This window comes from Vipera berus (genome assembly GCF_964194415.1).
Source record: "Vipera berus genome assembly, chromosome: 11".
Taxonomy (NCBI): Eukaryota; Metazoa; Chordata; class Lepidosauria; order Squamata; family Viperidae; genus Vipera; species Vipera berus.
In genome coordinates this window covers 8936884-8960066 of record NC_138214.1, presented here as the reverse complement: position 1 = coordinate 8960066, position 23183 = coordinate 8936884, and the positions used below count along the sequence as shown (strand labels likewise).

Sequence of the window (23183 nt, the reverse complement as noted above, 5' to 3'; positions counted from 1 at the left end):
CCCTTGATGCAAACGATGTAGAGTTGGCCATGCCCACCCAGCAGGCCATGTGCACTTTAGCCATGCCCACCCGGCCCCTTGAGGGCAACCGCAATGCTGATGCGGCCCTCAATGAAATTAAGTTTGACACCCCTGCTCTACACGCTGGTGTCGAGCCCGTCTGGGGTGGTAGGGAGGGGGGGGGAGGAACGAGCAGGTCCTTCCGAGGGACTGGGCTGAATTTTGCTCTGCTTTGCAAACAGAGAAGGGTGGAAGGGAAATAAGTCAAAGGCAAACAGAAAGGTTGGTCAAGGAAAATGGGACCGATCCATGCTTCCAGCTTTCTCGCATAGGCAGCCTAAGCAGTTGGCGCCTTTTGATTCTGCCCTTCCCACCAGCCGAAGGGAATTATAGTAAAAAAACCTTTGGGGGCTCCCGTTTAGAGCAGCCTTTAACTCTTGTGTTTCCTGCCTATTCTTTTAGAAGTGTCTACTCCACAAAGATCGCGAAATTCCAAGCCAGAGCAACCTGACAGCAGTTCTAACCATTTAAGCCAGGGCTCTCCCACTTTGGCAACTTTTAAGATTGGTGGACTTCAACTCCCAGAATTCCCCAGCCAGCCACCAGACTTAAAAGTTGCCAAGGTGGGTGACCTCCAATTTAAACAATGCCAGAGAGCAGTTTCAGCTGCGGAGCTGCCGTTTTTAAGACACCCTGCCGAGACCCTTTGCATTCTTAAGAATCCAGACGCGCTAGTCGGTTGAATTTACAATGTCCTGGCCATCTTTAAAATGAAGTTATTAAGGGACCGCTGTAGAAGCAGCCTCAGCCAGATGAGAAAACTTCATTAAAACAGTCGTCTTTTGGTCTGAACAGATTTGACAAAAGGAAGGCAGGGGGAGGCGTTGTTTCTAGCCACTGGAAATGTACTCAACAGGAAGCCACAGAGGTGGCTTCAACCTAGCTTACTCCCTCAGCACATCAAAGGGTTTCTCCAGGACCTAAGGCAGAGGTCTCCAACCTTGGCAACTTTGTGGACTTCCAACTCCCAGAATTCCTCAGCCACAATTGTAGGAGTTGAAACCCACAAGTCTTGGGAGACCCCTGCCCAAGAAGGCCATAGGTGGGAAAGTTGCCCTTGTGACTGCGCGTGGCTTACAGAAGTGTTTCCCCCTGTGGTTCTCATCATTGCAGCGTTGTTGGTTGCCGCAATGCACATATGGGCAGATAGCACGGATAACCTCAGATATGTTGCTTTTAAGCGGGGGGCGCGTGTTCCCTCAACCTGTGCAAATTTTCCCTGTCGCTTTTTGATACTGAAAAACGAACCTCGTCTCGAGATGAATTTTCAGCATCTCGGCAGTACCAGGAAATTGTCCAAAATAAAAGTTCCTAGTTGGCATCTCTTAACCTGCTACTCTGCCCTAAAAGGTCTCAGTAGCGGGGAAAGATTGTACACCTGGTTTTGATGAGCGCAAACCACTTAGCTGTAATCGCCGCACCGCTTAATGCCCAATTAAGAGCAAAGAAGTGGTAATCCAAGCCGGCTGGATCTTTGTAATAGCAAAGTTAATCTCATTTAATTCAGGGTGCAAAAAAGGGCTGGGAGCCCAATATTCACATTTGCCCAGAGTGGGAGGAAGACCCACAAACTGAGACCATACAGGCTGTGCCCCACTCTTGGCACTCCACTTGCAAAATGCAATCCAGACTGCCCCACCAGACGTTCATTCTTCATGGATGTTGAAAAGTTTGGCAACTTCGTTCAGGTCAGCGTGTTCTTCCCCGTCCTTGATAATCTGCAGGAGAAAAGGAAGCATTTTTCAGTAAAAGCCTTCGGGGGTAGGCCTATCTCTCTGTTGGATCTGTTTTGCCTCACCCGGCCAAAGAACCAAAGACCAGTTAGAAGCTGGACCATCTGGTTATCGGCTGCTTCCTTTATCCGCGAAGGGCAAGAAACGAGAGAAGAAATACGCTGCACTTCGCTGTATCTCACTCGTCCTTCAAACTCTGCATTTTTAGAACAGTTTTAGGTTGCCTACTACTCAAAATGGCTTTAGTTATGGATTCTTTGCCACTGATGAATCGTGGAGTAAGGGCAGAGACAGGATGAAGTCAGGGGGAAAAAAAAGAATTAACCCAATCCATAATTATAAGGTCAAAGACTTGGTATTATGAGGTGGAAGAGGAATTTGCTACTGGAGCACTGTTCAGATTTTCACTAAAATAGTCTCTCCACTTCATCTGCAAACCCTACCTGCCAACATCTGTATTTCCCACTGCCAGCCTATCACAAGATTGGGCAAATATTTCATTCTCCCTTACCATCATCTCTAGGCTGGAGCTGACTTCCTTGGTCTATTACTATGCTCCTCTCAAATAAAGCAAATGGAGATTTTTGACCAAGCTAATAACCTCTATCCCAGCGGCTCCCAACCTTTTCTATACCCGGCACCCCTAGAACGCTTCTGATATATTCTCGCACCCCTTACAAAAGTTCGAAATAACGGCAATGAATTACGCGCACACACTTGAAAATCAAGTTTTCGCATCCCCTGGAATATCATCTCACACCACCAAGGGGTGCAAGCATGCACGGTTGGCAATCCCAGCTCTATCCTGAGGACTAGAAATTTTCTACAATTGTGTCCGATTTTTACAGATTGCACGGACTAGTCCCTTCAGAAGTGGTTTGTCATTGCCTCTTTCCTAGGGCTAAGGGAAAGGGACTGGCCCAAGGTCACCCAGCTAGTTTTGTGCCTAAGGCGGGACTAGATCTTACCATCTTGCAGTTTCTAGCCTGATGCCTTAACTGTTACACACACACACACACACACACACACACACACACACACAGTAAATCAGCATGCTAAAGAACTCCAAACAAGAGTAAACTGAACGCATTCATGCTCCTCTTCCTCAAACCCAGCTGATTGTGTGCATGCACCCTCTTCCCAGAGCAGAGCTCGTGCAAGCTGACCTTCCGAGCGATTGGCATCCGGTTGAAGATGTTCCACAGAACGATTCCTACCACCACTTTATCCCGGAGGTAGAAAATTACTCCTTTCCCGTAATCCTCTCCCTGCTGTGGAGCTTGCGGAGCGGAAAGGGAGGCTGCTGAGACTCTGAGTTCCGAGGCTTCCATTTCGGTTTCACTCTCCGAACGGATTCCAGTTCCTAGGTGCAAGTCAGTCGGGGTCAACATTTGGCTCCTCGGAGGTCTTGGAGCCCCTTCCATCTCTCACCATATCGGGGAGGCCCTGTGCTTTCAAAAGAAAGCGGTTTCCCTTCCACCGAGTAGAAACAAGTCTCTTGTTCAGGCCTAGAGATGCCGCGGCTACGCCCCAAACCTAACGAAATCCCACTGACCGGAGTGTGTCCAGAGGACAGCGCTAAAGGCTGTAAGGGCCTCGGCAGGAATACCTACTGGCAACGGCTGACATAATTGGGCATATTCAGTCTGAAGATAAAACCAGGATGATGGCAATGTTGAAGCACATAAAAAAGTCAAATATGAAAAACCGTATGTGCAGGAGGCTGAGTGGCAGAACCTGGCGGTGGAGTTAAAAGAGGGCTCAGCCTAGAATCTTTATGTAGTCATAAGCAGACTTAAGTCTGACCCTGGAATTCCACTGATCCTTATCTAACTCCAAGCAAGGTGCTGACGGTTAATCAGGAAGATTCCTGTGCACAGGCACAGAGTATAGGCATAAATCAGTTTAACTGGACTTTCACGTGCGAACTTGGTCTTTAGTGCCCGACAGGTGGCAAAAATTATTCACAGTGGCTTCCAAAGATAGGACAAAACGGGAAGTAGACATTGGCTAGGGACCGGGTTAAAATTCCTCATGGTGAGAAGATTGAGCCACAAAGGAAGAGATTGCTTTAGGATGGGTAGGCAACCTTGGCTCTTTTGTGACTCGACTTCAACGCCCAGAATTCCTGAGCCAGCATGGCTCAGCTTGGAAACCTCTCCCTTTCCCCTCAGCATGGCTGGCTCAGGAATTCTGGGCGTTGAAGTCCATGTCATAAAAGAGCCAAGGTTGCCTACCCCTGCTTTAGGAGATGGTAGCCTCTCTGCTGAGGGGGCTTCAACAAAAGTCGGATAACCATCTGCCTGAAATGGACTGGCAGGGTCAATGAGGTTCCCTCCCAATGCTTACGCTCCATGATTTGGGATTTCTGGGTTCATGCATGAAGGAAGGCTTACCCAAGGAAACCAGGGTATGACCTACCCGGGTAGCCTGCTGCACACAATGGAGTACAACACCCATAGCACAATTTAGGAGTCTTAACCTGATTCCTCTGTGGCAGATTTTGGGGTGTCCCTTGCTGTCCCTTTAGCAAACACCCCAACGGTGGGCAAGCTGCTGTCCACAAGGCCAATAGCTTCGTATCCAACATCTGGACCCAGGTCGCTCCTAAAATGAAAGCAGGAGAGTATACAATGTTGGAATTAGCTTAGAAAGGGATGATGAAATAATGGGCATCTTGCTATTGACACCAAGGGAGGGGGTCTTGTTTTTGAACCTATGGACTTAAAATGAACATATCCTGGAACACCATCCTCTTTTGGTGCCACGAAAAAAGAAAAAAAAACCTTCCACAGATACAGAAACACTCAAAATATTGATAGTTTTTTCTGACCATCTACTGACAAAAGGCAGGGGGAACCAAAAGTCCAGATCACTGAAAAGTGAATCATTCAAGTATAATTAAGTTGATTAAACATAATTAATATGATTCCTTTGTTACGTTTAGTGTTTACAAGCAGAGCAGAGCCAGACAGAAACAAGACTGGCAAAGCGCATCCACTAGGGCCTCTGGAATTCTTTCCAGCCTTTCACAGCTGTGGCCAGAGGTGTCTGCGTTTTCTTCCGTGCTGCCTGGGAAGCACATGTTAGGCTACATATATGTTCTGTTCTGGCTCATGGGTCTAGGAAGGGAGGGGTGAAGTCACCAAATTGTGACCTGTTGCCCAGCTGCCTCCCCAGTGTGTAAGAAAGGACTGGTGAATTTTTTTTCCTGGACTTCTTTTTCTGCAGCCCTTGGCTGGATACAATCCCCCTTTGAGTTCCCGTCTTTGGTAGCTTCTCTCTGCCACTATTACTTCCCTCTCTGCAGAGTATTCTCCTGCTGCCAGGCACCAGCCCGTCCGCACTGTTTTCCCCAACAATCCAATCCCTGGGACTGAAAGAATGAAAAGGAATTAAAATTACCAAAACATGGACTGGTGCCAATATGGCTTTGAAGCTCCCGTCATATTTTCCCCTGCCAACCTTCCGCTCACGACCGCGTGATCATGATGCTCCACTCGCCTCCTGCCTAACTTGATGTCATAAAAACACGCGGCATCTCCCGCCTGCATGGGGGGGGGAAAGAACAAGAAACGTGAGCCGAGACATTCAAGAGCAAAAATGCATTTCCCCCCTCACTTTTAGCTTGCTGGGATGGCTTCACTTTGGTTTTTTTTTCTTTTCTCCCCACTTGGGAAAAGGAGCAGAAGACTGACAAATTTATGGTGCAAGGATGGAGGACAGAAATCCTTTACAGCCATTTTTTTCCCCCTGCTGGCTTTGCTTGTTTGTAGGGGGCAACAGAGTGAGCGGGTCGAATCCCGAGTGCCATGTAGCAGAGTGAGCACCTGTTATTCGTCCCAGCTTCTGCCAACCTAGCAGTTCGAAAGCACGTAAAAATGCAAGTAGAAAAATAGGGACCACTACGGTGGGAAGGTAACAGCGTTCCGTGCGCCTTTGGCGTCTAGTCATGCCGGCCACATGACCACGGAGACGTCCTCGGACAAGCGCTGGCTCTTCGGCTTTGAAACAGAGATGAGCACCGGCCCCTAGAGTCGGAAACGACTAGCACGCATGTGCGGGGAACCTTTACCTTTACCTTTACCTTTAGGGGGCAAATAGGAAAGGAGCACAGGCAATCCTCGACTTACAATTCATTTAGTGACCGTTCCAAGTTACAACGGTGCTGGGGGGAAAAAAGGACTTATGACCACTGCAACATCCCCAGGGTCACCTGATCAAAATTCAGACGCTTGGCAACTGACTGCTACTTATGACGGTTGCCGTGTCCCGGGGTCACGTGATCCCCTTTGGTGATCTTCTGACGAGCAAACTCAACAGGGAAGCCAGATTTACTTAACCGTGTTACCAAACAACTGCAGTGATTCACTTAGCAGCTGTGGCAAGAAAAGTCGTAAAATGGGGTAAAACTCACTCAACAACTGTTTGGCTTAGCGAGAGAAATTCTGGGATCCGTTGCGGTCATTAAGTCCAACGGCTAGCTATTGAAGCTTGACGGTGGATCTGAGATGCTCCTACCAGATTCCCCCGACTGATCCACAGGCTTGTGGGTCTCTGGGATGCCATCCAGACTTACCACCCAGATATTGGAGCGGGCCTGCAGCTCAGCGTTAACTCTAAAGCCCCCGAAATCAGAATCCACCTCCAAGCCAGCTGACTTTGCCAGCTCCACGTTGGGCTCCAAGCCCACAGCTGCCACAATGTGGTCCGTCTCCACCTAAGCAGAAAAAAAAACCAGACATCACTGTTTGTACTACCCATTTCGAAGGGGATTTTACGAGGCAATGAGAACAAAGAGACGTCTCTGCCCCGGGGGGCAGGTTACCCAGCGGAACAATAGTAAGATACATGGAAGGTGACCGGAGAATATGAATTCCTGTCCATTTCACATGCTTGGACCTGCGGAAGAGAGCCCTGTTCTCTAAGCTGGGTCCCTTTAGAAGTTTTACAGCTTCCTCAAAGACGCTGCAGAACAAGCCCCCCCCCACCCCCCAGAACTCCACGAATTTCACAGCAAATGGAATTAACAGGCATTTAACCCTAGAGAAATATGCAAGCCTTATTTTGCCTTACTCACTTTCCTTCCATCCTTCAACTGTATTAGCAGCCGATTCCCAGCTAAAGATACCGACTTCACAACGGCGTTGGGTATTACGTTGACTCCCTCTGAAAACGGAAAGGCAGAAGAAGTACAGTCTTAGGATTGAGGAGAAGCAGGGTTGACATCGTCAACAACTGCAAGCTCTCTACAAGGAGAAACAGGGAGCCTTTGTGCTCTCCAGCTAGCGTGGCAGCAATGTTCAAGAGTCTGACTGTACCCAGCTCCTCCTAAGACGACAAAACGAAGACGGTTGGGCCTAACTCGCCCTTCATTTAATGCCACCAGTCATCAAAAGATACGTTGGCAGCTTACCCAATACATGTTTGCTTAGCAAAGAATAGTCAACCGTTCTTTTCCAGGGGCAAGACTTTTAGATTTTATTTTTTAAAATCTTTTGAGACATGCAGGAGCACAGCCATGGTGCATTAAGGACATCTATGTGGGCAGACCCCCAATTTTTAGGTTTGCCATCTCGGTGCAGTGATTATTTCCCTTAGAAAACATTAGCTCAGGGGTCTTCAAACTTAGCCCTATGTCTCGTGGACCAGTGTGCCACACTGGCTGAGGAATTCTGGGAGTTGAAGTCCACAAGTCATAAAAGGGCCAAGTTTGAAGACCCCTGCATTAGCTGTCTGTGCTAGGAAAACACAGAAGATATTTTACACATGGCATTGTGGTTCACTCTAGCCACCTTTGCTGTTTTCAACAGCTCTATTGCAGATGGAGCTGGAGGATTGCTATGGTCCACCGACTCTAAGGTCTCCAGATGAAACCAGCCTGGAATCTTGGCTAAGCTTTCCAGAGATGACCTGTCACTCAGCGGGTAAAGGAGAGCGCAAGGTGGTGGAGACAACTCTTTACCAAGAGCAGAGAGCAGCTTCGAAAAGAAGGCCACGCCAGCTGAGCCCCCCGATTGCAAAAAAATAGCCCCCAGCAGTGCTAAAGCAGTAGTGGAAAAGACAGTGGTTGACAGTCTCACCTTGTTTGACTTTGTTGGTGGTCCAGTTGCTCAGATATTCAGGAAGGACTCTGCCCATGTTGCCATTCTCTGGGAACATTTGGATGACCTCAAGGCCCCTCGACTGCGCTGCAAAGGGAAGGGAGAGCTTAGGCTGCCTACTTGATTTTTCAAGGAATGATTCGTTCAATCTGGAATTTGGGTGCCAGGGGCCTCTGTGGGCCCTGCAAACATGCCTGTTTTAAAAGATGGCCATTGATGGCTCCTTTCCAGTTTTCCTACTAGGCAGAAAGTAACCAGGAAAACAGCACATCTGTTTGTTCCTATTATTATTATTATTATTATTATTATTATTATTATTATTATTATTATTATTATTATTATTATTATTATTATTATACACAATCCTGACAATTCATAGAAAACAAGAAGAGCTGTCTTCATTAATATAACCAATGTTCTACTGATAGATGTGTTGAAATTTCATGAGGTAAAAGAAGGATCTGGATACGTTTGAGGTTACTGGTTCCAACGTCTTAATAAAAGAAAACCTAACCGCCACTTAAATTCAGGTCTTACAACTGATATTTCACACTCACCTTTTCGCCCCAAAGCACAGGCCAACTCACTTCCTAAGAAGCCCCCACCAATAATAGTAATTGACTTGACTTCTCTGGAAATTTTCTCCAGCGAACGGAAATCCTCAATCTGCAATGAGATTGTGCAAATTTGTATTAGTTTTTCTTTTTCATTGTAATGTTTAATAAAATTCCTATTTTTTTTTAAAAAAAAAGCAAGACCAGAAACTTGCCACAGAAACAAATTTGTCTTCTATAGTAGGAGAGTGAGACCTCTGAAAAACCTGCTGTTTATCCCAAGTTTTGGCTGAACATCGAATAGAAGAGTTGTATTTTTTTCTCTTGCCGCTCATTTAAATGCAGCGATCAGCCAAATAACATAGAAACGAAACAGAATCAACTAAATTTTAATAAGATTTTTTTTTAAAAAAATCATCCAATACTCTGTTAATTATAGGCTTATCCAATTAAAGAGGTGGATGACCCCAAACAATAAAGGTACCTCGTCAGATTACCTTTCTGAACAGCGTGAGTCTTTTTTCCACCTCTTGACCTCCCTTCTCAAGCACGGAAAGATTCCTTGGAGAACCACCTAAGAACAGAAAGTAGAATAAACTTCCATCTGGACTAGTAAACTAGATCAAAGCTAGTAAACTAGATCAAAGCTCTCCAGGACTTGGGTCAGTTGGCCGTCACCCAAGAGCGTCTTTAGCAAATGGCGGTGAAACCGGAACAATTACACACAATGATGTCATCGCACAAATGTCATTATAGGAAGTCTTCGGCTTTACCACTCGTTCGAGATGTCTCGAAGGGACGACAGCCTCGGAAAAAGGGACTCGCAACGTGAGGCCCCTTCGAACCCCTGCAGGGTCACGTGGTCGCCACTGAGGCAATTGGCCACTGGCTTGCACTATGCTGCTTGCAGCATCTCATGGTCACCTCAAGTCGCGCTTGGCGACTTTCCTAGCCAGTTACCAGCAAACCGAGTCAATTGGGGAAGCTAGATTCATTAGCAATCCTGTAATTCTCTGAACGAACACAGCGGCTTGTTTAACAACCTTGGCAAAAAAATAAGTCATTTTAAAATTGGGTCTGATCAGGTGACGACTCGCCTTACCACACACATTGACTTACGACAGAAATCACGGTCCCAGTTGTGGAGGATCATCTGTATGCATATAATAGCATTTGTCCCTATTGGGGTGCTCTTGTTATCACACACCCCTTCTTCCCCCCTGAAAATGGAAAGTCCTGCTGGACTGCAGTGCCTTAGACCACGGGTCCTCAACCTTGGCAACTTTTAAGACTTGTGGACTTCAACTCCCAGAATTCCTGGGAGTTGGTCCACAAGCCTCAAAGTTGCCAAGGTTGAGGACTCCTGCCTTAGACCAGCAGCCCCCAACCTTTTGGGTACCATGGACCGGTTCCATGGAGAAAGGTTTTCCCCGCAGATCGGAGGGGCCGTGGCTTTGCATGTTGCCTGCATCCGGTGGGTGGGGCTTCACTTGTTTGCGTGGCCTGGTTGATGGCATGCTGTGCCGGTCCATGGATCGGGGGTTGGGGACCCCTGCTTTAGAAGCTCAAGTGGATGAGGAAATAAAGTCAGCCTAGCAGGCCCTCACCTGTAGCAATTAAGCATTTGTCATAGGAGATCTGCAGGTCGTTATCCAGCTTCACAATGTTGCCTCTGACATCCATGTGGACCACCTGCAAAGTCAAAGGCGTCTTGTGTGTTCAGAATCACTCTGGGCACCTCTGGTCCAATAAATCTAGGCATCCAAGTCGAAGCTAAAAAGAGCGTCAACCCCACCTCTATCGAAAACATTACGCTGGCAAAGTCATGCCCACGCACAGCCATAACTGCTTTAGCTTTGACTGAATTATCGGGGGGGAGGGGGATACCAGCTGCTGAGATTTATGCAAAATAGTCCAACGTTCAGCACCAGGCTACCATGGCTTGCTCAAACGAATTCTGGTTTACAGCAAGCGCTGCTCTTTTTTTCCACCAAGTCGGAACAACGGCCCATCTGGATCGCGTTACTAGGGGATGGCCAGAAAGCATTTATTTATTTATTTACGGCACACCTTGAATGTTTTGGCTGTCCTGGCATCCAGAAAGAAGAATGAGTGGGGACAGAGGAAAAATCGGTTACAAACCAAAGGCAGCTGGAGCTAAGATTAACCGTTCTGATTCCCGTTCCACTCACCTTCCTTCCGCTGAGGACGGCAATTCCACCGTTCTCTACGAACATCAGGTCGCGCGGGGATGTGTAGAAAGACGGCGGCTGAAAGTACACGCTGCAGGAAGAGGGAGAGGAAGGAAGGTCAGCAAGGAGAAGGAAAGGAGGACTTTGTGAGGAACTGCCATGGCTTCCTTCAGGGAAGCTGAATGCTTCCTTGGGGTGCAGCCGTGTCTTCTCCGTGGACCCCTGGGTGAAGGTTTTAACCTTGGGCAGCCTCAGCTTACAGCCACAACTGAGCACAAAATGTCCGTTGCTAAGTGAGACGCCGAAGGAGGTTTGGCCCCATTTTACAACTTTCCTTGCCACAGCTGTTAAGCGCATCGCGGCAGCGGTTAAGTTAGAAGCACGGCTGTGAAGTGAATCTGGCCTCCCCCTGGATTTTGTTTGTCCAAAGGTGGCAAAAGGGGATCAGGCACGTGACACCCCCCCACCCACCACTGGGACGCCGTGACCATCATCAATACGAAGCAGCTGCCAAGCGTCCAAATTTTGATGATTTGACGCTGCAACGGTTAGGAGAAAAATGCTCATAAGTCACTTTTCGCTGTAACTTCAAACGGTCGCTAAACGAATGTTTGTGAGCCGAGGGCTGCCTGCATCATTTTTGATCGATGGGGGGGGGAGGGAAAAGCCAAAAGCCCACCTCCGCTCCTTGCCATTCCACTGCTTGAACCGCAGAGTTTCGGTGACATCCGCATCTTCCGAAAACCACAGCTCCTTGGAGAGAGGAGGGCGCATGTAGGGAAGTTCCGGGTCTTCAGACACAATCAGCACCTGAAGCGCAGGAGCAGAGGGACGCACCACTCAGCGCCTCAACAGGCCACAGAAAAGCCACCAGGTAAAAAGAGGGAGAAACTCGGGGCGCTTACCTGAGCCCCAGGATCTCGAGCCCGGATGGATCGGGCAGCAGCAAATGCCGCGGTGCCTCCCCCGATCAGCAGGAAAGGAACGTGGGGTGGGACGTCTGGACGAGGACCTGCTGGCAAGGCTGCGTGCAACAGCAAGGCATAAAAAAATATCCTGAACAAAACTTAATTCCTCACTTTCCAAAAAAAAAAAATAAGGAAGGAAAGGAAGGAAGGAAGGAAGGAAGGAAGGAAGGAAGGAAGGAAGGAAGGAAGGAAGGAAGGAAGGAAGGAAGGAAGGAAGGCAGGCAGACTGAAATGTAGGAGCGCTGAGCCTTATTCTTTTCTTCCTGCTGCCAATGAGTTCCGTTCTAGGAAGCAGCTAAACATGCTTTTGTTTTGAAATAATGGGAAAAGTTCATTCAGCGGAGACTTCTGCTTCCTAAGTCAGCGGCATGGACAGCAGACTAATTGGCCAACAGCAGTGGCAAAACCCAGGTAAGATGGGTCGGCAGGCAGGCAGGCAGGCTGGCTGGCAGGCAAGTGGCTCAACATATACGTACCAAATATGGGACACAACATGCACAAAACTGCAGTCAGACTTTCTCCATATCTACAAAAAATGCCCCTTGGATTTAACCGACATTGGATAAAGAGAATTCCTCCCCTCAAAATAGTTCATTAAAGCAGCGATTTAGCCCAGTGACACATTTTATTTATTTATTTTTTATTTTAATTCCATTTATATCCCGCCCTTCTCCGAAGACTCAGGGCGGCTTACAAGCTTATACACCCCGTGTGTGTATAATTCTTTTATCTTCTGACGACATTCTTAGTTTAGTAGCAACTTGTAAAGGGACTCTGAAAGGATCAAAGCCACGAAGCTGGGAGGCCCAATGAACTTATGCAATATTAGGCATTTCCCGAATTCCCCAGTGGGTCCAAAATCTCCCAAACGATCAGCTACCAATCCCACAGAAGCAAAATGTAAAATTCCCAACTGCCCTTTTTCCTCCCCCCCACCTTTGCTGGATCAATCTTCATCACAGTGGAAGAAGAATTGTTTTGTTATCGCCAGGTCTTATAGGACAAAAAGGCTAAACTTAGTCGAGGTGGTGGGGGGGACGCACGTTATCTTGCTTTTAAGGACTCTTGCTTACCTTTAGTGGCCGGGGAGGAACCATCGCCTTCTGAAAAGAGAGAATGTACCATTTGGTAGGATATCAAGGGCAGGTCCACAGGATGCATCTTACGACACAGAACATACAATTTGCTTGTTATTTACAGCTGTCTGGTGCAGCTGTTAAGTGCGGAGTCCTAATACCGTGATACTTGACTCCATTTCCTTTGCTGCCATGAAGAGTTTCTCTCCATTAGTTTCCTTCATTCCATGAGCTTCCCAGAGTTGCTCAGCGGTGAGCTGGGTGGCATATAAATGGAATTCAATAAGGGGAAACCAGTCTCCGTGCATCCCATGACTGCATCGAGATGAGCTGCACAACCACGTCTGAAACTTTTGCCTCACGTTCTTTCCTCAGGCTGTGAGTAAATTTAGCTTCCGTGTCTTCCAACATGTTTCTAGTCCTCTTTTGTTCTGATGCTTACAGTGCAGTGTGTTGCATTGCCAGGAGTTCGATCCTGACCGGCTCAAGGCTGACTCAGCCTTCGGTAAAATGAGGATCCGGGTTGTTGGGGGCAAATGTGCTGACTCGGTAAAGCGCTTAGAGAGTGCTGTAAAGCACTGGGAAGCAGCAGATAAGTCTAAATACTATTGCTACGGCTGCTTTGTTTAGTATTTTAAGAACTTCAACATTTTGTCTTCTCTGATCCTCCAGTAAGTCCAGTCAGGGTCTATTGCTCCAATTTCTGAACCTACATTTGTGGACAACTAGGGCTACCTTAAGATTTCCACTGAAATTTCCTGCATTCTCCAGGGCTTAAAAGCCAGTAAGAATTCTTCCTTAAAATAGAAAACCTACAGATCTTAGCTATAAAAAGACTGTCCGCCACAATTTGGCTCCTACCTAAAAGCGATTTCATCTGGCTATCCATACGTGCGTTCCTCTCCGCACGGTCTACGTCTCGCTGCCGAGCCCTCTTCAAAATCACGTATGCCTGTACAACAAAAAGGTAACATTTTTCACAACCCCACAGGGGCACCGGGGAGCACCGTTCCCCCCCCCCAATTTTGCATTTTGCTATAGCTTAGCTGAGCCTGCTTGCTATCCTATCGGCTAAAGCAGCAGCTGGGAAGACTTTTCCTACAACTCTTGAGAAGCTGAGAGCTTCTTTCGGAAATAGCTAAATTGGACATCAGCAACTATCGAGTTGTGGGATCCAGGTTCATAAAACCAGAGTCATTTTTTTATCTTTTTAATGCAACTGGAGAAATCCATGCTATGGTTTTAGGACACTGGACCATTTGGGATGGGGAGGAGTCCTTGCGGATTTTACTTCACTAGTCTTTGCTGATTCCAGGGGACGGTGCTCGTCTGTTTCAAGGCCACTAAGCCAGCGCTGTCCGAAGACATTTCCACATTCACGTGGCCAGCGTGATGTCACGGAGCGCTGTTGCCTTCCCACCGAAGTGATACCTATTTATCTACTTGCGTTTGCATGCTTTCAAACAGCTTGACTGGCAAGAGCTGGGACAGGAGCTCACCCTCTCACGTGGCACTTGGGTCTCAAACCTGGACTGCTGGATTTCCAGCCAACGAGCCCAGCACCTTAACTACAGAGCCACCGCGCTGCTCATTTGGGATATGGCAGCAGAGGGGGTTTTTCCCCCAATCATTCCAATATTCCCAATTTGTCCTCAATATTTCTAACTTCCCGCGGGGGGAGGGGGGGGAAAGAACCACGGGAAGCAAGATTACAAGCTAGGATAGCTACCTTGTTAAGAGCAGATTGGGTTCCTTTTCTTGCTCACCCAGAGTCTACTTAAAAAAAGGTAAAGGTTCCCCCGCACATGCGTGCTAGTCGTTTCCGACTCTAGGGGCTGGTGCTCGTCTCCGTTTCAAAGCCAAAGACATCCTCGCTTGTCCGAGGACGTCTCCATGGTCATGTGGCCGGCATGACTAGACGCCAAAGGTGCACAGAACGCTGTTACCTTCCCACCGGAGTGGTCCCTATTTTTCTACTTGCATTTTTAAGTGCTTTCAAACTGCTAGGTTGGCAGAAGCTAGGACGAATAACAGGTGCTCACTCTGCTACATGGCACTCGGGATTCGACCCGCCAAACTGCCGACCTTCTGATGAACAAGCTCAGCGTCCTAACCCACTGAGCCACCGCGTCCCATTTAGAGTCTACTTACATAGTACGCATTTCCAACTGCGAAGATGCTCAATGCCACGGAGGTATAGAGAGTTTTGTTGTGCTGCCATGAATAATTGGAGGTGGTCATTTGTCTGCAGGGTTGTCTTTGTGAGGGAGGTTTCCATCGCTGAAAAAGGCCTGGAACCACAATTTATTAGGAAGGGAGGTTGTCAATAATGCACTTTTATTAAACCATTGATGAAGAGAAGGCCAAGCCTCCCACAAGAAGGCTTTGCTCCCATTACAGCCAGTTGACTGGCCAAAGATGACAGTGCCTGACATCACAGGCTTCCAGCATGCTGGCTGGGGAATTCTGAGAGTTGAAGTCCACAATTCTTGAAAGTATTCAAGGTTGAACACCCTTTTTTTTGGAATCACTTAAAATTGGTCCCAAACACTGGCTGACAACGGTAGCCCTCTTTTCAGAAATATGGTCAGAATAAAAATTCACACATCCATTTTCATTCACTTCCGATTAATCTGTGCATCTATAAGTCACTAAATGTATTATGAAACAGACGGTCTCACGCCAGCAGGTCCAAAAGTGCTTAAGCTACAGTTCCCAGAATGCCATGTGCAAGCAGGAACACGCCATAGCAAACCTCAGGTTCATGCTCTCTCCCAAATTTTTCACATGGTTAGAGTTTAGAATGTTTAGATTAACTGGTCTATTATGCTCAATGAAAACTAGAAAGAAGAACTTTAATTCTTTTGGGTTGCCTGCAAGAAGCAAAGTGCATAAGGTGGGCTAAAAAAACTGTTTAATGCAATGCAGGACGGCAATCTTCATGCTGGGTTCAGAGTTCTAATAAAATAGAATTTAGACAGGAGGAGCCTTTGACCCTCTTATTATTTTAATTATATTAATGTGGCTTCTTTAATACTTAAATGCTGCATTTCACCAATTTCTTGCTGGGTAACAGTTTTAACTTGGTAGCTTATTATTACAAGTAACAGCTTTATTATAACTTGTTCCATATAAGACATAGAGGGAAAATAACTGAAATGATATCCGGATGGTTTTATATGCAATAGTAAGTTTTATCCATTTCTTTCTCAACTGGCGACACTTGGCAAACACACTGCTCTGGGAGATAGTAGTTTTAACTGTAAAATCTAAACACTTAGACATGTAAACCACATGTGCAACATTCCCTATGCACCGAGACTTAACTCAAGAGGTCAGTATAACCGATGAGAACAAGCATTGATAGAATATACAACTCACAAATACCAACAAAGGCCTTTAAGGAATAAGCTTTAAAAACCCCAAACTACAATTACAAACAGCTTTGATGTCCCTTTAGGATCTCTGTTCTGAAACTTCTAAAGAAGTTTGGCTTCTCTTGATTGGAAAACTGGCATTTTGCAAAGACGAGGCAGAGCAACAGCTGGAAGTTTTTAACAACCCCTGGATTTCAGTCCCAAAGGTGCTTTTTCAAAAGGCAACTGGACTTTCTTGGGGGTTTTTCCTTGAAAACATTTCGTTTTTCATCCAAGAAGCTTTTTGCAAGGGAAGCCAAATGTTTTCAAGGAACCCCCCCCCAAAGAAAGTCCACTTGCCTTTTGGAAAAGCACCTTTGAGACAAACCTGACCGGGATGATTGAGAACCTCCATAGACATTTAGCCATGAATTTCAGCCTAGGCGATCTAGCAAACAAGCCCAGCCTGTGGACAAAGCCTGGACGTTCACCTGACACTGACACACACACACACACACACAGAGGTTGTGCCAGGAGGCTCCTCCAAACTGTCGCCCAGCAGGGCTACTGTCTCCCCTCCTCTGGGACAGCGTTCAGACGTCCCTTCTTCCCCATCCTCCCAAATGTAGGGAGGTCACAGCTCTTTCATCAAGTATTGGGGGGAGGGGTCCGTTGGGACGTTGCTCGGAATGAGCAGTCACCTTAATTTTTGGAAAACATACAACTTGAGCCTTGGTGGAGCAGTGGGCTAATGCCTCCTTAAGTAACACCAGCTGCCTGCAATTAGTGCAGGTTCGAGTCCCACCAGGCTCAAGGTTGACTCAGCCTTCCATCCTTCCGAGGTAGGTAAAATGAGGACCCAGATTGTTGGGGGCAATTAAGCTGACTTTGTAATAATGCCGCTTGGGGTGTGTGTGTGTGTGAAAGCCCTAATAAGCAGGCATATACATAGAATGAAGGCTACTGCTAAGCACATTGGTTTGTGCTTAAATTGTAAGCCGCCCTGAGTCTTCGGAGAAGGGCGGGATATAAATGGGATTAAAATTAAATTAAAATTAAATTATTATTTTTTTTAAAAAGGGCGGTATATAAATCTAATAAGATCTAAATCTAAATCTAAATTTTACTTAAGGTCAGACCAGGACGTCCCGTTGTGCAAGGAGTCACACACACACACACACACACCTCCAACCTGGCGCCCTCCGGGGCTGCTCCACTGCCCCCCCCTCCGGCCATCCGCAAAGCCCCCGCCCAAAGCGGGCTTCCCCCCCCCCCGCCGCCTTCCCCCAGCTTCCTCCCCGGGAAGGGCGCGGGATCGGCGGGGCGAAGCTGCCCCGTCCGGACGGGCTCCCGCTTCCGTCCCTGCGCCCGTCACGACCTTGGCGCCGAGCGGCGGGCGGCCCTTCAGCGGCTCCTGCGGAACTGGCGGCCACGGGAGGCTCGGCGCCCCTCTCGGGCTTCGCTCGGGACGGGGGGGGGGAATCCCTGCGGGCGGGGGGGGGCTGGGACGAGCAGACGAGGAGCGCTAAAGACGGCGATGGAGCTGCCGCGCTAGCGAATCCCCCCCCGCCCCGGTGAGCCCCCTCCCAGCAGAGCTCCCCTCACCTGGCCCCGCCACAAAACGCGACCTTCGGCCGAGCACCTGCGCCACTCGCGCGCCGAGACGGCAGCGGAACATGACGGCCGGGGCTGCGGGCTCCCAGCGTGCTCCAGCGGCCACCCCCGGCTCGCCCTCCCCGTCCCTCCAGGAGGACTTTTTTTTCCCTTTTCCCCTTCTGCGCACGCGCATCGCCGCCTGTGGCCTGCGCACGCCCGGCCGCGCGCGCGACGCCCGGCTAGCGGCAGCGGACGTTCTAGGCCCTCGTACTCTACGCCCGAGGGGGGGGTGTGGCGTGGCGAAGGGGCGTGGCTGGCTCGGGCTACAGCCCGTTTGTCCTCCCGCGGCGATGCCGCCCGGCGCTTGGCCGAACCGGGCGAGGCTCCGCGCCCGGAGTTCCTACGGGAGCTCTAGGTGAACGAGCCGCTCCACAACGGTCATCTCTCTCTCTCTCTACTCGGCGGTGCTGGCTGACGCTCTGCAGCGGCGCCGGGAGCTGCTGGGTTGCGAGGAAGCGCCGGGGAGTCGTGTGGACGAGAGTTCAGGGCTTTTGCAGACGCGTGTCTGTATTTGGAAGCAAGGGAGCCGTAGGGAGTCGGCTAGACACTCCTGGGTCAAAGGTAGACCGACGTGGATGAAGCCTTAGGGAACTTGGTAAGCGTGTTTGCTTGAAGCGCGGGGCTTGCAAAAATAGCATCCTTTCTAACAGATTTGATTTGTGCTTAGATTGTAAGCCGCCCTGAGTCTTTGGAGAAGGGCGGGATATAAATGGGATTAAAATAAATAAAAATAAAATAAAAGAGCTATAAATGGAGAAGCAAAGACCTCATTTTCCTTGGTCCACTTGGTAGAACGCAGTTGTATACAGTCCTGGGGCGTGGGCGGTGGTGAATTTTGGTGCAAAGAAAAAAGGACTTCAGATCATCAAGCTTCTGTTCTTTGCAATACTGTAATCCGATTGTAATTGAAGGCAAGCCTGATTGACGAACATCCATTCAGGACACCTTGCTGGTGCACTTTTGACATTTGGCCCTGAAAGGACTGGGTTTTTTCGGGGTGGGTGGGTGGAAGAAATGTTTAATCTGGATTAAATTGATCGGAATGTGGAAGAAACTGATTCACCGCTGATTTGATTTTGGTTTAGTGTGTGTTGTATGAATGGTTATGGTTTAGCATGTAATATGATCCCATCTGGTTATGTTGCATCAGTAAAAAAAAAGTGGTCAAACAAACCTCAGCTTAATACATCAAATAAACCTTTTTCAGAAATGCTCTGTAACTTCCCCAACTCTCCCAAAGAAACTGGTGAGTGGAGAATATTTTGTTAGAAATATCAAGCATTATATCAAGGAGAAAAAAAATCTCCATAATGATTCATTTCATATGAACGAAACAACAGAGCTAAAGGAAGATGCTAAAGTTAATTCTTTTGACAGTGGGATTAAAAGCCAAGTAGCCATTTTTCCCCTACTGCTGTACAAGAGGCTTTTCTGTCCTTTGTATTCATAGATATTTATGTCTCCATCTTTATAGACGACAGAATATAGAGGCTAAGAGAGAAAAACAATCCACAATTACTGCCACATCTTCTTGCACTGTAACATACCACAGGATTCTTTGTTCTTTCCACATGTTTTTATTACTCGACACTGCTTCTAAATATAACTGTGTCACTGTGAAAAGTTTTATGTTTAAAGTAAGGAAACTGCCACCAAATCTTTGATTGCAGTACTCAACTGATCTTCATGGCTGTTTCTGTATTCTGGAGTTACGTTCCCCATATTAATTGATTTATTTACCACTGTGAAGAGCCAGGGGAGATGAGTAATTGGATGTGGCTTTAGTCGATATTACTTCTGGTGCCGTCAAGCTCCTGGAAGAAGATTAGAAAGTCAACAAACCTGCAACTAGTAAGAGAATATATTAACTGATCAAATGCCAGTTTTACTTACGTGTCTTTAGGTTTTTGAAAGCCATAAAATTCTTGGCTCTTGATTGTTTTTGCTCACAAGGAATGATAAAATTTCACAAAAAGTATTTGCCTGACAGCGGATAATTTGTACAGGCAGGTTCTTTAAACTTTTATTAAAAACTCAGACATATAAATATTGCACAGAGGGAGATGGAGAAAAAAGAATAGGACAAATGAGATTAAAAAAAAAGATAAACATACTGCATTTGAAAACTATGGTTGTAAATTAATTGGTAACATAGCATGCAGAAATTAAATAATTCTACATGAACTTCCACAGGAGTAATCGCAGAGAAAGAAAATACTTTGCCATTGAACGATTTGGATGAGGTGCTTGGCCTCTAATTGTTGGACATCCTTGACCTTTCTGAGCTCAATAAATGGCACATGCAGTATGGCAAAGCTCCAAAGCACTAAATATTTCACACCTAAATCCCTGGGTGTTAATTCTTCCAGAACCACTCCAAAGGTTGGTCCTCGCCCTATTACAGTTAGAGATCGCCAGTCCCTAGAAATTTGCATACTTAGTCTATTAAAGGCCATTTAAGAGTTCCTCCTCTAAGTATACGTAAAAGCCAATCTGCTACAACTTCACTTTTACCTTAATAGTGGCGTGCCTTCATCTGGGCATCCATGCGTGCGTATCTCTCTGCACGGTCCACATCACGCTGTCGAGCCCTCCTCATAATTTCATATCCCTGTGTAACCAAAAAGGTAATATTTAACATAACAATATAGGGGGCGGGGTGGGGAACTCCCATTTTTCCAAGTTTTCATTTTGCTATAGCTAAAGTAGCTCTATTTTACAAATAAAAATATTTCAATCTCTTAACAAATAAGCAGTCATCAGATGGAGAAGAAAGCACAATAATTTCTATAAACAGAAACTGTTCTTAAGCTGCTTCAAACAGATGGCAAATTTATGATCTGAAAGGTAGAAATTTTTCCAGTGTGGTTGTGTGAACACGTGTTCATCCTCCATTCCCTTGCCTACGCAGAGTGTGATGGACAGTTTGAAAAAGTAATGGTCACTTTGGGTTTGCCAATCCATACCAATTTCTCTTAAGTTAAAAACAGTTTTGGGTTGAATGGCAACCAGCAATAAACTCAGTTGGGATAAAGAAGCCTGCCATAAGCCTACAGCAATCCTGTAAAAATCTGCTTCGACCTGAGCTTGAGTTAGATGATGAGAATACAACTTCCTTGGTGGACAGGAAAAGGCCAGTGTCGACAAAACCATGCCATCACCCTTCCAGACTCAGTCTGTGACATTCTCTAGGTGGCTGCCTCCATGAACACTCCTTGCATAATGGAGTAGCCCACTTGGATTCTCATTGCCAATGTCAGGGCCACAGCCAGCTGAGATTTCCAAAGTGCACAACACCAGAGTCTAAAAACAATGAAAACTTGATTATTCTAGTGTCTCTGATATCCGGGGATCTGGTGTCTGCAAACATCTAGGACTGCAAGTTGGTTTTTGTACACCAAATGGTGAGAAGGCATCATTTCATTTTCTGCATGTCTTCCAGGAAATTAATCGAAACGACGAGAGGAGAAAGTGTAAGTCTGAGCCAAGCCTACCCCTGGCTTCTTAGGTTTTAAGCTTCCTCTTAATATTCTGCAGAGAAACAGGGGCACCCATAGTAAGTAGGAGTACAGGTTATGGCGTGAGACCGGATTTCTCTCAACTTACATAGTACCCATTTCCAGCTGCAAAGATGCTCAATGCCACGGTGGTATAGAGTGTTTTGTTGTACCGCCATGCAAGACTAGAGGTGGCCATTTGTCTGCAGGGTTGTCCTTCTGAGGGAGCCTTCCATTGCTGAAAGAGGCCTGGGAACACAATTTATGAGGAGGGAAGAGTGTCAGTGATGCACTTTAACAAGCCACAGGTGAGAACAAAGCCAGGCCACCCGTGAGCAGACTCTGCTCCCATTACAACCAGTTGACAGGCCAGGTGACAGTGGTTGACACCACAGTGGTCAGATAGGCACCAGGTTATTCTGGGTAATATCTTCCTGTCTTTTAGTGTTCAGAAAAGTCAACGGTTCTGGACAGTAAGTAAAGCTTGGGGTCCTAAAGGAGAAGCTGCTGCCTGGATGGATTGATACACTAATAGAGGAGGCAGAGACACAAACACAACTTCCCCTCCAAACCCTTGTTTTTTAGCTCACTTTAATTTTTGTAAGTCTGATTCATTTTTATATTTACAATCATTGTTATACAGTATATCTTTTCATCCTGATGTAAGCCGCTCAGTCGCCTGAATCGCAAGATGGGCGGTAAATAAATGTGATCAATATCAGCCCTCCAGTTAGATCTAGTAGGGGAGGCTCTTCCTATGTCCCCTTGATCAGAGGCTGCCAGCCAAAGGGCCAGGGAAACGTGCTTTTTCAGGCACTGTCTCCCCTCCTCTTTTCAGGCACTGTCTCCCCTCCTCTGGGACAGCGTTCAGACGTCCCTTCTTCCCCATCCTCCCAAATGTAGGGAGGTCACAGCTCTTTCATCAAGTATTGGGGGAGGGACCATTAGGACGTTGCTCGGAATGAGCAGTCACCTTAATTTTTGGAAAACATACAATTTTAATTTGTTTTAAAATTAAAATTTAATTTTAAAGGTCAGACCAGGACGTCCCGTTCTGCAAGGAGTCACACACACACCTCCAACCTGGCGCCCTCCGGGGCTGCTCCACTGCCTCCCCCCTCCGGCCATCCGCAAAGCCCCCGCCCAAAGCGGCCTTCCCCCCCCCCCGCCGCCTTCCCCCAGCTTCCTCCCCGGGAAGGGCGCGGGATCGGCGGGGCGAAGCTGCCCCGTCCGGACGGGCTCCCGCTTCCGTCCCTGCGCCCGTCACGACCTTGGCGCCGAGCAGCCAGGCCCTTCAGCGGCTCCTGCGGAACTGGCGGCCACGGGAGGCTTGGGAGGGTCCCTGCGTGGGGGGGGACGGGCGGTATAGAAATTAAATTAATAAATAAATAAATAAATCGGGCAATGAAAGAAGGGGAAGGGGCTCCCAGACGACCCCCCCCCACACACACACACACACAGAGGGGAGGACACGGGGGGGTTGTCCAGGCCAGCGTTTCCCAACCTTAGGAACTTGAAGATGCGTGGACTTCAACTCCCAGAATTCCCCAGCCAGCTATGCTGGCTGGGGAATTCTGGGAGTTGAAGTCCACGCATCTTCAAGTTCCTAAGGTTGGGAAACGCTGGTCCAGGCTTCCCCATAAGCCCCTCCCCCTGGACAAGCCCCACCCCCTCGATCCCTTTCCAGGTTTCTCTCCCCACCCCCACCCCCGCCCGGCGAGGCTCCGCTCACCTGGCCCCTGCAGGAAACGCGACCTCGGGCCCAACGCCCGCAGCAGGGTGGCTCCCAAGCGGTAGCGGGACATGACGACGGCGGCGGCGGCGGCGGCCCGCGCGAGCTCCGAAGCGGATCACCTCACCTTCCTTTCCTCCTCCTCACCGTCCGCTTCCAGGGACGGACCTCTCCCTCTCTTCTGCGCACGCGCGCCAACGCTCGCCCGCTTTGCCCTTGGGCGCGCGCCGCCGCGGCGCCGCCGCTCTAGGCATC

The 23183-nt window shown here is 47.9% G+C and overlaps 2 protein-coding genes across 2 annotated transcripts; both read right to left on the bottom strand.

The window, feature by feature from the left end:
• Positions 1–1529: 1529 nt before the first annotated feature.
• AIFM1 (apoptosis inducing factor mitochondria associated 1) lies at positions 1530–17832 on the bottom strand (the record flags this gene model as incomplete). The annotated part of the gene is made up of 17 exons (XM_081336363.1): positions 1530–1778; positions 2960–3156; positions 4276–4400; positions 5199–5341; positions 6373–6513; positions 6874–6962; positions 7877–7984; positions 8455–8563; positions 8949–9025; positions 10059–10143; positions 10644–10734; positions 11323–11453; positions 11549–11667; positions 12685–12714; positions 13549–13639; positions 14839–14978; positions 17649–17832. 17 exons carry the CDS (start codon positions 17830–17832, stop codon positions 1707–1709), a joined length of 1932 nt encoding a protein of 643 aa, XP_081192489.1. The 3' UTR covers positions 1530–1706.
• Positions 17833–19263: 1431 nt separating this feature from the next.
• On the bottom strand, positions 19264–23147 carry LOC308673343 (uncharacterized protein). Its single transcript, XM_081336957.1, has 4 exons — positions 22929–23147; positions 21306–21445; positions 20214–20310; positions 19264–19513 (listed from the first exon to the last, which is right to left on the bottom strand). Exons 1-3 carry the CDS (start codon positions 22999–23001, stop codon positions 20215–20217), a joined length of 309 nt encoding a protein of 102 aa, XP_081193083.1. The 5' UTR covers positions 23002–23147; the 3' UTR covers positions 19264–19513; position 20214.
• Between the last annotated feature and the right edge of the window lie 36 nt (positions 23148–23183).

What these genes read in the sequence shown, in the direction of transcription:
- LOC308673343 (XM_081336957.1), bottom strand. Translation starts at nt 23,001, where the DNA reads ATGTCCCGCTACCGCTTGGGAGCCACCCTGCTGCGGGCGTTGGGCCCG. An exon ending in GCGTTTCCTGCAGGGGCCAG is followed by an intron (nt 21,446 to 22,928) that starts GTGAGCGGAGCC and finishes TTGTGTTCCCAG; the next exon opens with GCCTCTTTCAGCAATGGAAG. An exon ending in CAGCTGGAAATGGGTACTAT is followed by an intron (nt 20,311 to 21,305) that starts GTAAGTTGAGAG and finishes TTGGTTACACAG; the next exon opens with GGATATGAAATTATGAGGAG.